The 12,048-nt window shown below is 40.6% G+C and overlaps 1 protein-coding gene across 4 annotated transcripts in view; it reads right to left on the minus strand.

Annotated features, from left to right (window-relative positions):
• Window positions 1–1,211: 1,211 nt before the first annotated feature.
• reep3b (receptor accessory protein 3b) overlaps window positions 1,212–12,048 on the minus strand; it is a 51,135-nt gene continuing 40,298 nt past the window's right edge. For 3 of the 4 annotated variants that reach the window (XM_088016546.1, XM_088016543.1, XM_088016545.1), the window contains 2 exons: window positions 9,020–9,153; window positions 1,212–2,499 (listed from right to left, as the gene is read on the minus strand). In XM_088016546.1, the coding sequence (XP_087872672.1) occupies window positions 2,422–2,499; window positions 9,020–9,153 (212 nt within the window). In that variant the 3' untranslated portion in view covers window positions 1,212–2,421. The remainder of the gene's footprint in view (window positions 2,500–9,019; window positions 9,154–12,048) is intronic. The other variant, XM_088016544.1, reaches the window with a different exon arrangement.

Consider the following 12,048-nt stretch of genomic DNA (forward strand, 5'->3'; position numbering starts at 1 on the left):
ACAAAATATCAATTCAAAAATACTTTCTAATTCCAGAGGTAAAATTAAATTTACCTAATATCACAGTTTTCTTCACTTATTGATGCTGATGGCTGTCAGCAGGAAGAATGTCCTCTAGCAGTCTGTATTACAGCGACTCTGGAGACACTCTGACAGCCTCATGACGAAGATACTTGAGGTTGTCTATAATTGTGTCCCTTGTTTTAAATTTTTATAAAGAATCCTTCATGAACCATAATTTCCAGAGGTTCCACAGTCATTCCCAGATCAGAACCAGATCAGTCTTTATCAGGTTGTGACTCCAGTTAACTCGGATGGGTTTCAACTAACCTATCAGTTTGTAGAAAAGGTTTGACCCATGTCATAGAGTTTAAAAGATAGTTATTCCTGATACTCACCAAGTGTATATAAACCTCTGAAATCAAAGAAAGTTGCATTAAAAAAAACACAGTTTTTTTTTTGGCATTAAGTAAATACAAATTCTAACTGGCCTGAAAAGCAAGAGAAGTTTGGTCTGATTCAATGAAAAAACATCTGACCTCTGGTTCATTATGAGCTACAGGACACATGTAAACTCAATGCCACTTGAATGAGTGACAGTAGTTTAGATCACATGTTTGTGTAGTTTGCTTCAGTAGATGCACTAACCGAAAAATACCAGCAGGGGGAGCTCAGGTGTTTTTTGGGTATTATTTTTCTAGCAAGACTGAAACTTCTAGACGCGTGATGTTCATACACGCAGTCGACACTTTACTGTTTATGTGTAATGACTATACAGTTGAAAGTAGATATTTGTATAACCAATTTTATGTTTTCAACATCTGACAAATCAAACCAAACGTTTCCTGCTTTAGTTCCACTCACTACTAACATTTCTAATTGCTAAATACCAGAATCAGAAGTTTTAAGAAATTTTGAAATTCAGAAGTTTCCTTCTGAATTTCCTTCTGAACATTTCCTGTGTTTGGTAGAACTACCTACTAAACTGTCTGACATGGCTCAACATCTGGGGTTTTACTTCCACAAGCATGGTTTGGTCTGTCTCAGCAGTTTACTGGATGTTTGGTATACTTACATTTTCTCATGATGCCATTAGTGCCATAGCAGTGGTTTAGAAGTACTGAATGGATGCTTTTATTGCAGTGATTTTGGATGATGGGAGAAACAAAGAAACAATGTTTTTAGAGCATAAAAGACAATAAAAGCTGCACTTTTTTTGGCCTTTATATTGACAGGCAGATTTTATTTTAGTGTATCTTCAGCAAACTCATCAAAACATTTTAAAAACTGTGTCCACACAGCCCTGGTGGGCACATCGGCCTTTGGTTTAGTCAGGTATAAGCATTAAATGGACATCAACACATGAGCATGTGCAGCTTGCTGTTGCACATATGCAGGTTGTTCATTAGGGTGTTGAAAAAAAACTGGCTCAGAGAAATCCTGAGTTCCACAGGATGCAGCAGTGCTGCGGCTAACATGGTTTGGTCTGTCTCCACACAGAAAACTAGATAAGACAAAATGAGATGGAAAACATCAGCACATATAAAATAATGGGAGGATATGCATGTGCAAATTATGCTGTTACAATAAAAAGCATATAAATCACAAAAAAGTCATAAAAAAGCAAACCATTAACACTCAGAATAATTAAAGCTTGAAATTTACAACCATGATATTCCCTAGGTAGATAAGTGAAAGTCAGAAAAACTAGAGAATTCCCCTTTTTGACAGAATGAAAGTGTTGGGAAGACTCCAACACGCCTGGCTCCCTTGGAGCCAGGCGTGTTCCCACTTCCTGTTCTGAGACATGACTCAACTGCTGCCACGTCTAACGGAGGAAAAGCAGCTGAAAGCAGCAGCACAGTCAGAAATTCTCCTCATGCCTACACTGAAACGAAAAGCATCGTTTTGCTTCAAGCAATGGTTTGAAAACAGCATTTTAAATGATCCAACATACAGAAACAAAATGGTCCACATGTGTTCAAACCTAACAAGTCACGCGTGAGGACATCCATGAACCAGAAGAATGTTTCAGATGATGAAAATAATATTTTATTCCGATTATGGAGTCAGATATTTTGGAAAGCAGTAGCATAAAATTAACACTAAAGCTATTAGCAACATTTGAAATCGCCAAGCCACAGTGGTACCATGTTATTCATATTAAGTGAAAGAGCAGATGATGAGGAATGTGTCTAAAACATAAAGACAAGATATTTCCCACTCCAATAAAAATCCATCAGTCCCAGTGAGAGACGACAGAAAGACGATAATACCCCTGGAAAACACTGAGGGGAAACGCTCTGAGCCGCAGGTAATAAATATGTCACCAGACTGGTCATCACATAGAGTCCAGCAGAGTGAACCGTCAGAGTGGGAAAACAAGATCATCCACCAATCAGCAGGCAGCTCTGCAGGGTCTCATGACGCGCCGTAGTTCACAGAGTTCAGCGCAGGCCTCTTCTTGCCTTTGATCTTCAGTGATCCATAACGAAGCTGCTGGTGACAGAAAAGACAGTGATTGCACCAGAATCAGCTTACTGGAGGATGTTACTGCTGAGAGATGTTCAGCTCAGCATCTTTAGCACAGGTGAAGCTGTGAAAACCTACAGCTGAAATCACTCTGTCACTTTAAATGGACACACAGACAGGAAGGAGTGCACACAGCCGTTGACCTCTGACCTCCCTCCACAATTTCATGATTGTTTGTGATTTTTTGCAATCAAACTCCCTGATTTTGTGGTGCTATACTAGAAATATTAGCAAAGAGTCTCAATATCTTTTTCTCATCAAACTGTTTCCAAACTCTACATCTAGAAGAACAAAGATGAGAAACATAAATAACAGCAGACAGATTGAAAACAAACATTTTTACTCTTTAAAGAACTTGAATAGCAATTTTTTTCATTTATTTGTTTTTCACTATATTTTTCATGAACTATTACGGAGCCCCCCAGGGGACATGGGGAATTTTTTTTCTTTTGCGTTCCCTCGCAAAACTTTTGCGTTCCCTCGCAAAAGGTTTTGCGTTCCCTCGCAATACTTTTGCGTTCCCTCGCAAAAGGTTTTGCGTTCCCTCGCAAAACTTTTGCGTTCCCTCGCAATAATCTACTGATCAGTTCATGCGGCATAATTGATATTATAAGCCTTTTTTACGGTGGAAGCCGTACTTTCTGCTTTAATACAAGCTTATAAGGTTTTTCCATGGGCTATTGAGTTATTATCGCGGGGTAATAAGTCATCTGATTGTGTCTCTGTTGTGTTCGTGTCTGAATGGTTTAAAGTGCTGCTTTCTGTGCCGTTCCATCTGAGCCTTAACAGACATAAACATGCAGTAAATAAATCGATTTTCAATCAGTTTTTTGCACCAAAGCGTTAATAATAATAAACACGTTTTCACTGAGGCTCTATAAGAGCAATATGAATGAAATAAGTAATTATTGATATGACAGAGCAGCGGCTTTGACACCTGGTGGTGGGCGTGTCGATGTGGGAGTGACTGTCATGAAGTATGAATGGGAAGGTGACGCTGCTGGCTCGGTGTGTGAGGCAGCGGGTGAGCTGGGTGGGTCAGTCCTCGCAAAGTTTGGAGCATAATAAAAATTTAAAAAATCGATAATTGTGACAGAACAAAGAAGAGGTTAGGAGTTGATTGATACACGGACAGATGAGATTCCCCGAGTTAATCCAGTGCGGCCGTCTACCACCATTAGTTTGCTGTGTTTTATAATAATAAAACGTGTTTATTATTATTAACGCTTTGGTGCAAAAAACTGATTGAAAATCGATTTATTTACTGCATGTTTATGTCTGTTAAGGCTCAGATGGAACGGCACAGAAAGCAGCACTTTAAACCATTCAGACACGAACACAATAGAGACACAATCAGATGACTTATTACCCCGCGATAATAACTCAATAGTCCATGGAAAAACCTTATAAGCTTGTATTAAAGCAGAAAGTACGGCTTCCACCGTAAAAAAGGCTTACAGTATCAATTATGCCGCATGAACTGATCAGTAGATTGTTGCGGAAAGTGCCTCCACTGTATGTGATGTTTAGCTTAGTGAGTTGTGTGGGTGCAAGAGATGTGTGGCAGTCGTCCTCCGGTCTGAAGGGGGGCGCTGCATGCAAAAGGAACCCCTGCATCCTTGTAGGAGGGAGGGGGAGGGTCAGTGTGTGTGAGGCGGTGTGAGTGAGTAGGAGACGACCGGAGCAGCGGCTGTAAGAAAAGTCTGTGCAGCTTTCACCTGTTAGCTGGAGTTATTAAAAGTTAACCTCAACCATCTCCGTGCCACCGCGTGGTTCATGTTCGAGGCGTGCGAGGGAGTTAACCCCGAAGTAGAAACTTCGGCCCTGGAGAAACATCTCCCCTGTGTCTTCAGACCACGGTCAGCAGATTGAGCAGGAACGGTTAACAAGATTATTGCGAGGGAACGCAAAAGTTTTGCGAGGGAACGCAAAAGTATTGCGAGGGAACGCAAAAGTTTTGCGAGGGAACGCAAAAGAAAAAAAATTCCCCATGTCCCCTGGGGGGCTCCGTAAACTATAACCAGGGGTGAAAGTAGTTTTAAATTCTTGGGGGTTGTGAGGGATTTACCCATAGACGTAATATAAGCATAGACGCCTCATGGACCGCTCCGGCGCAGGAAATACGGCGGCCATCTTGGAGCGGTATACCCTCCTACTTTGCTCAATCAAAACAGCAGAAGATGCCTCAGCACTGAGGGATTTTGTTGTTCGGATCTATGTGAGGGCTCCACAGACAACATTTCACAAGTAAGATGGACATATTATTGTGTATATATTGTGATTAGAATATTACTTTACTGTATTTATGTCCACCGGCGAGATACCAGCTAATATTAGCTACAGTCCTTGGTGTAATACGGGTTCAGCCCCGCTATGAAGGCTAACTGAGATTCTGTTAATCTAAAAAAAATTAATTATTCTCTAACATTGATTTAGATTATCTGACACAAGGGCCTATATTAGAAATGAAACAATATAACACATATTATAAAACTTATATTATGTGTTATAACATTCACCGGCAAAGTTTACACAGGTGGTAAAGACTATTATTTATATTCTTTCACTCTGTCAAAAGTAATATACATCCTAAATCTTCCGTTTTTGTTTTGAAAATTTCCTAAAGACACGATGTGAGGAAGAAGAGGGAGATATCTATAAAGAGAGACGGATTCACTGCAGCACGGATGAATCTCGCATCGGATTTTGGACTCGTCGGCTGAAAAACATATTTTAGTTTGTGTATATATATATATATATATATATATATACATATATATATATACACACACATGTTTTTATATATATATAATTCAGTATTAATCATTTATTTGAGCCATTATTAATCTTTATTTATTAGTGTTTGCATAGTTATATAAATATATATTGATATTACTAAATAATTTATTAAATAAATTATAAACGGCTGTGTGCTTTGTAATATGCTCTTCATACATCGATATCAGAATATTCCATTCCTATTCTATTGTTATAGCCACTAAGCATATTTAAATATGATGAACTATGTATTAAAAACATACTTAAAAAATACAACTGTTTATAAATGTAGCTTTGATAGATGTTTCAATATGGTTTACAGTAACAAAAAAGTGTGTTATGATCGATTAAATCCGCTGATACGTCATTGTGCCTGCTAAACACAATGACACCGCTTCCATCTTGGAGTACCGCTCCAAGATGGCCGCCCTAAATCTCGTCAGCGACAATAGGCGAGAACGGTCCATGAGGCGTCTATCCTTATGTCTATGGATTTGCCCCCTCCCTAACAGGTCACCAATCAGGTGTTGCCATGGAAGCGCGCCCATGAGCAGTGCTGACAAGGACCTGGTGTTTTCAATCAGCCTCATTGGGAAAATCCATTGTCTGAGAGGCAGGAAAGATGTATTTTTGATTTTATTTGGATCCAGATTGTTTTTGTTTTTAGCTTTGTTTGAGTTAATTGTAACTGTGTAAACATTTTTTTAGGAATATAGTTTAGTACAAATGTTTGATCTTTCTTTCTGGAAATGTAAACATCTCCACCTCTTTAATTAGTCCTGGTGGGAGCCAATCCCTTAAAAGCCAGGTGGTTCAGATGATAGGGAGATTCTCCCTCCTCTTGTTTGACTGCATGACATCCTGTAAAATGAACTGAAGCCTGTGAAGCTGGAGATAAAGAAAAAAGTTGAGAGCTCTAAAACTGTTGGCCCCAGTCTGGTCTTTGGTTTGCGACCAAAGACCAGACTGGGTCTTTGGTTTGCGACTAACAGTACCCCTGTTGGCTGCAAACTAACAGGGGTACTATGACAAAAGTATATACCGTATTTTCAGCACTATAAGGCACACCTAAAAACCTTCAATTTCCTCAAAAGCCGATAGTGTGCCTTATAATCCGGTGTGCCTTATATATGGACCAATATTGAGCTACAACAGGTCTAGCAACTACTGTAAGCAGCCGCCGACTTCATTTTCACCCATAGAAGAAGAGGTGCACGGTGCATGCTGGAATAGTTGTCAGAACGCTGGTTTGTAATCTATTAAAAAAAGTTTGACTGACCTATCTACCTACCGACCGTCTAGAATCAGGTCGTCTGCAGGTCATTTAGCACCACGTTCTCCACGAACATGCTGTGCGCAAACGGAGAAGGGTGACCATCGTCTGGCCACGCCCCGGCCCAGTCGCGAAGGCTCTCCTCGCTGACCGGAGTTGGACTGTTTTGTTGACATTCCATTTAGTGCAGCTCCACCTAGTGGATGCATAACATAACTCCAGCCTCTACTGTAGCATCTATTCTATGCACCTTATAATGCAGTGCGCCTTATATATGAAAAAAGTTTTAAAATAGGTCATTCATTGAAGGTGGTGTGCCTTATAGTGTGGAAAATACGGTATATGGAGCTTCTTTGTGTGCTTTGGAGTTTCTGTGCTGATGAATTTTTTTGCGAAGCGATAAAAGCTGGATAGCTCTTGAATTGCTACAAAATGAAGCTGTATTTCCCTCATATTGACACCACGAGATGCCATGAGACCTAAATTCTGAACATCATGGCATGGAGTGCATCCCAGTTTTCCATGTCTGGCATATAACCATTCATTTTAGCTTTTAAACTGGTTATATTGATTCTGTGTCCAGACAGAATCAATAGGCCTAGCATCATGACCTGTTTGTTCTGAAGATCCTGCAGCTTCCACTTCGTCTTCCTAACATGGAGCCTCCTCACCCTGATTCTCATACTGATAGGAGGAACCACAGAGCTCTGTTAGGTTAAAAGCACATCTTCTGGAGTTGGGATATTTTTCCTCCAACAGGTTCCAGAGGAATCACCTCAAACCAGATGTTGGACTGGATTTTAATTTCAATGTCATTTGTGAATGTTAGAGCTTCATTTTCAACAATGGAGCTATAAAGGTTGAAAAAGTTTATCATTTTGGAGAAAATATCATCAACATCAATATTTCCACTAAATAAGAAGCAAAAAAATAGTTTGATAGAGGAAAAACCTCTCAGACTGAGCGCAAAGCAAGATGCCAGAGAGCAATAAAAGTTTTTTTTAATTAGACAATTAATTTAATTTCACATTATTATCGCTGTAGAAGCCATTTGTTTGTAAAATACTTAATGAAACATATTTACCGTGTTTGATGTTTGTTATGAATGACGTAAACTCACAGACGAACGAGGTAATTAGTCCAAGTTTGTTGTTTGTTGAACATTCAGAAACTACAGTGGCTGTAAAACGCCGCAGCAAATGTAAAATAACCCGAATAAGTGATCAACTCTAAACCACTCGTACCTTTTTATTCTCTCTAAGGACACCCGTTGCCGCGGAAACTGTCCGCACTCCTTGAGCCTAGCACAGATTACGTTAACATTTAGTCCGTTACAATATTAGGTTTTCAGGCTTGATACTTATTTTGCGATTATTAATAAGCATTCCCCTGAACACAGCGGTGGTTGATTAGTTAATTTTAAACTCCTGCTTTGATAGTTATTTTGGTAATGGAACCAAAATGCACAGAATTGTGCAACACCTTGTTGAAACAATAATTACTGAGATTATTGTTTTTGTTGGGTCATTCATTTGAACACTTTTTTAAATTTTTTTTGTTGTTCTTTAAAAGGAGTCAGAGGAGGATGTGATGGTCTCAGTGTTCTGGCGGTGTTCAGTTTGAAATCGACTCAAAACCTTCCGTGATCGACGTATTGCACATCTGCTCTAGTAAAGCACGAAGAAAGAAGAAACAATATGAAATTGGAAAAAAGCTATTTATTAACTGATTAAGTTGTGTTTTAGATTGTTCTTGAAAAACTAATCAGTCACGGCTGACTAATCAGTCACGGGTGCACTCACAGCTGCACAGTGAACCCATTGATTCTTTACAGCAGACAGCCGCTCCTCTCTCTTGCAGGTACCCCTGCTAAATCTTTTAGGGGTACGGAGTACCCGACCATACCCGCCTACTTTCACCCCAGACTATAACTTGATATCAAGTGAGACAGAGGCAGCAGTAAAGTAAGAAATACTGCCACCTGCAGGTGGGAGTTAGCCATCACTTAAACAAAATGTTTTTGACCATTTTTTGTAGAACATTGGAAACTCTCAATTAATTATTGGCAGGGAAAAATGCGGGGACTGTCTGGTTTTAGCAATGGATTAGTTTCAGTGGAAAGCATGCAATCATCATGCTGTATTAGCCTCTCATGCAGGAAAATACAACTAAGAATGTTCCAGTTGAACTTTAATGTTAGGAGTTCAGCTGCAGCAACAAAGATTTGAGAATGTTCAGGAACTCAGCACCTCACTTCCAGTTAAAGGCTCTATCAGAGGTTGTTAAATTGTCTGGATTTGCCTGAAAGTCTGATTTTTTTTTGTCGTATTTAAATAGTGTGTAAATCTCCACATGCGGAAGACAAAATTCCCTGTCTGTCCCTTCAGGAGTGTATTTCCCATATTTTCCCGGTCAGCAGGGTCTGGTGGCACTTACATCTTTGCGGACTCTGGATCTTGTGATCTTGACGCTCTGGGAACGTCTCAGTCCTTTCTGACTGACGGCCTCATCTTCAGAGAACGTTGGCTCAGCCTCGTCATCAGACCCATCCTCCTGCTCATAATAGTACTCTAAAGAAACAAAAGATACACACACGGTAATCAATGAAAACGACGTGATTGTGTGTGAAGCTTCCTTTGGTGAGCTGAATAACTTCCATCTACCAGGATTAAATCATCGGGTCTCTCCTTCCCTCATCAGATGCCAGTTTCTGGCATACGGAATGTTACATGTGGTAAAAACATATATATGACAACAAACCTAACCATATGGGAAGATAATTATTATAATGTGTACTGTGAGAGAACTGTGTAGAAGAACAACAGTGAAAAGTAGACTGAGGATTTAACATCAGGCGGGTTCCTCCATTTCTCACAAGGTCTTGTGAATGTTGATGACTGTGGCACCACTGAGGAGTTTCAGCTTCCTCTCTGTCCACATCATGCACACATTCCGACCAGAATGTGTGTTCATGTTTGTGTGTCTTTGTGTTGCCGGTGTGTGTTAAAGAAGTGAAGGTGCAGCTGAGCTCAGCAGAACCCTCATGTTTCTGCTACCTAGAGCACACACACTTAATCAGATTAATCATGATGGTTATTGAAGTAATCATCAACTAATTTAGTAACAGATTGATTGTTAACTGGAGTATACAGACACCAAAATGGCCGTTGGATGAAAAACAACATATGTAGAGCACTAATTAAGCTAAAATTGTATATAATATATATGCTTTGTGCAAAAACAACCTCATAAGCATAACGAGTCCATCCATACCGCCAAAACACATTACTTGTTTTTGTGGTATCAACACAAGGGTGACATAAACTTTAAACGCTTTGATTAAAGTCAGAAGAATGGAGACAGATTTCACATTAGCTGCAATTATGCAATTATTTTTGAGTCAGAAGCTCAGATTTCCTGCTCTAAGCTTCACCAACAAACCAAAGGGCTGAAATGAAAGAAAAAGGTAATCTTTACCGCCATCTTGTGGTAGACTGGCTATTTAATAAAACACATAAACTAACCCAGTTTGAGGACTTTAAATGATATTAAAATAGTAAGACCTAAATTCAAAGTGAAGCAGATTCAGCTTAGAGCTTTATCTGTTCTGAATTCTGTAACAACACAAAGATGGCTGAACACACGGAGCGACCCCGCTCCGCCCCGCCCCGCCCCGCCATGCAGGCCCGCCCACATATCTGCCCGTCCCTATCCAACACGCACCAACAGGACCAACAGGACCTTCTGACTCAGCAGCTCCGCGCTCCAACCCACACCACCTGAAAACAATGGCTTCCTTGCTGCTGCTTCCTGACTTGCTGACTTCTGACCCCAACAGCTGTTTTACCAGGGATTTCCTGGTTTTGTTGAAAGTGTGCGCTTTCTGTTTGTTTTTGGTCTTAGGTCCTGCTGTTGCCACATAAGATCTAGGGTTGGCTCTCCACTTGATCCAAGGAAACAGACAGGAACTAGTTAGAAGAGCTGGAATGAGAGCAAACTTCCCAGGAGATCAACAAACACCAAACAACTGACTGAATAAAGAAAATACAGCACTTCCCCTCAACTGTTCTCCATGTTCTCTACTGATGGGAAAAAAAACCTACTTTTTTTCCCATCAACTTCAGAGCTGATGCTCCTCCCTCCACAGACCAATGAAACGGGGTCTTACTGCTGCAGATACTCTGCTGTTCATCCCACATACCTTCCAGCTGGCTCAGAGCTAATCTGTTCAGAGTCCTGTCACTTTTAGAAGAGCTTCTGTTTCAAACGCTATCAAATATGTAAGCCGGGATCTAGAACATGATGACATGCTGAGGAAGAAATTCAACCAATCAATGATGGTTTGTACCAGAGACAATTAACCCAGCAGAACTCTGGAGTTTGACTTCCAGCTGAACCTCTGGATTCCACAGAGTCACTTTAGTGGTAAATCTCTCCAACACCCTGAATGTGAAAGACAGAGCCAAATATTGTTCCATCAACCTTCAGACAAAAACACCTGGCAGGTCAGAGATCCACAGAAAAGAGCCCAACAATACAAGCTTCCTTAGATATGTACCCAGTGATGGTTCCCAGGCTATGGTTGCCTAGACGCCAGCTGTGCGCTGTCAGAACTCAAAGCTGTTGATGGAAAGATAAATCAAGTCCAATCTTTTACATCTACTGCAATGCCACTAATTACCAACATGTGTGTTCACAGAAGAAAATATGTGAGAATGATTCACACAGATGCATCCCACTGTAGGTTTCAATGGCAACTCACTGGCAGGTCTGTAACATCAGCAACAGAGCTGTGAGCCAGGAGTAAATAAGTCCAACAGGAATATTTGATGATATAATTTATTCCACCTGTATTCCGTGTATCTGGTCACGAGAGGGAGCTGTAGAGCAGGCGAGGTAACCCAAGGTTCTGGCTGCCTGAGCTGAATACATGATGCCTCCATGTTCCCATCCCTCTGTCACTCTTCCTGTATCCATCCTTGGAATCTCTTTTCTCCTCCTATATAATCCTCTGCAGCTCTATATTTTTGAGCTCCAATCAGCTCAAAAATATAGAGCTGATGTAGAGACATGCATGTCTTTTTAATACATGCATGTGTGTGCATGTATTAAAAAGACAAGCATAGAAGGAGCAGTGAGTATGTGTTTGGCATTCTGCTGGCATCCCCACTACACCTCATCTCACCTCATCCCCTCTGTATGCTGGGAAGTCATCTCACACACACTCTTTCACAAACAGCTGCTGAGTGCTTTCATTGAAATGCCAGCCAAATGGAGGGAAGGAGGAAGCCGAGGAAAAACAGCACACAGAGAAAATCAGTCCAAACAGCAGTGGACAAAGTGCAGTGATGACAGGCTACCTGGATCTGTTTCTGATGCAGCCAGGAGGCGACCTGACAATTAGCAATGCAAAGAATGGGAACAGAAAGTAGCTGTAACCCCCGAAAACCAAGCCATGCCTCAGC

This window comes from Poecilia mexicana, unplaced genomic scaffold, assembly GCF_051168715.1.
Source record: "Poecilia mexicana isolate PSO_F unplaced genomic scaffold, ASM5116871v1 scaffold_19, whole genome shotgun sequence".
Classification (NCBI taxonomy): domain Eukaryota; kingdom Metazoa; phylum Chordata; class Actinopteri; order Cyprinodontiformes; family Poeciliidae; genus Poecilia; species Poecilia mexicana.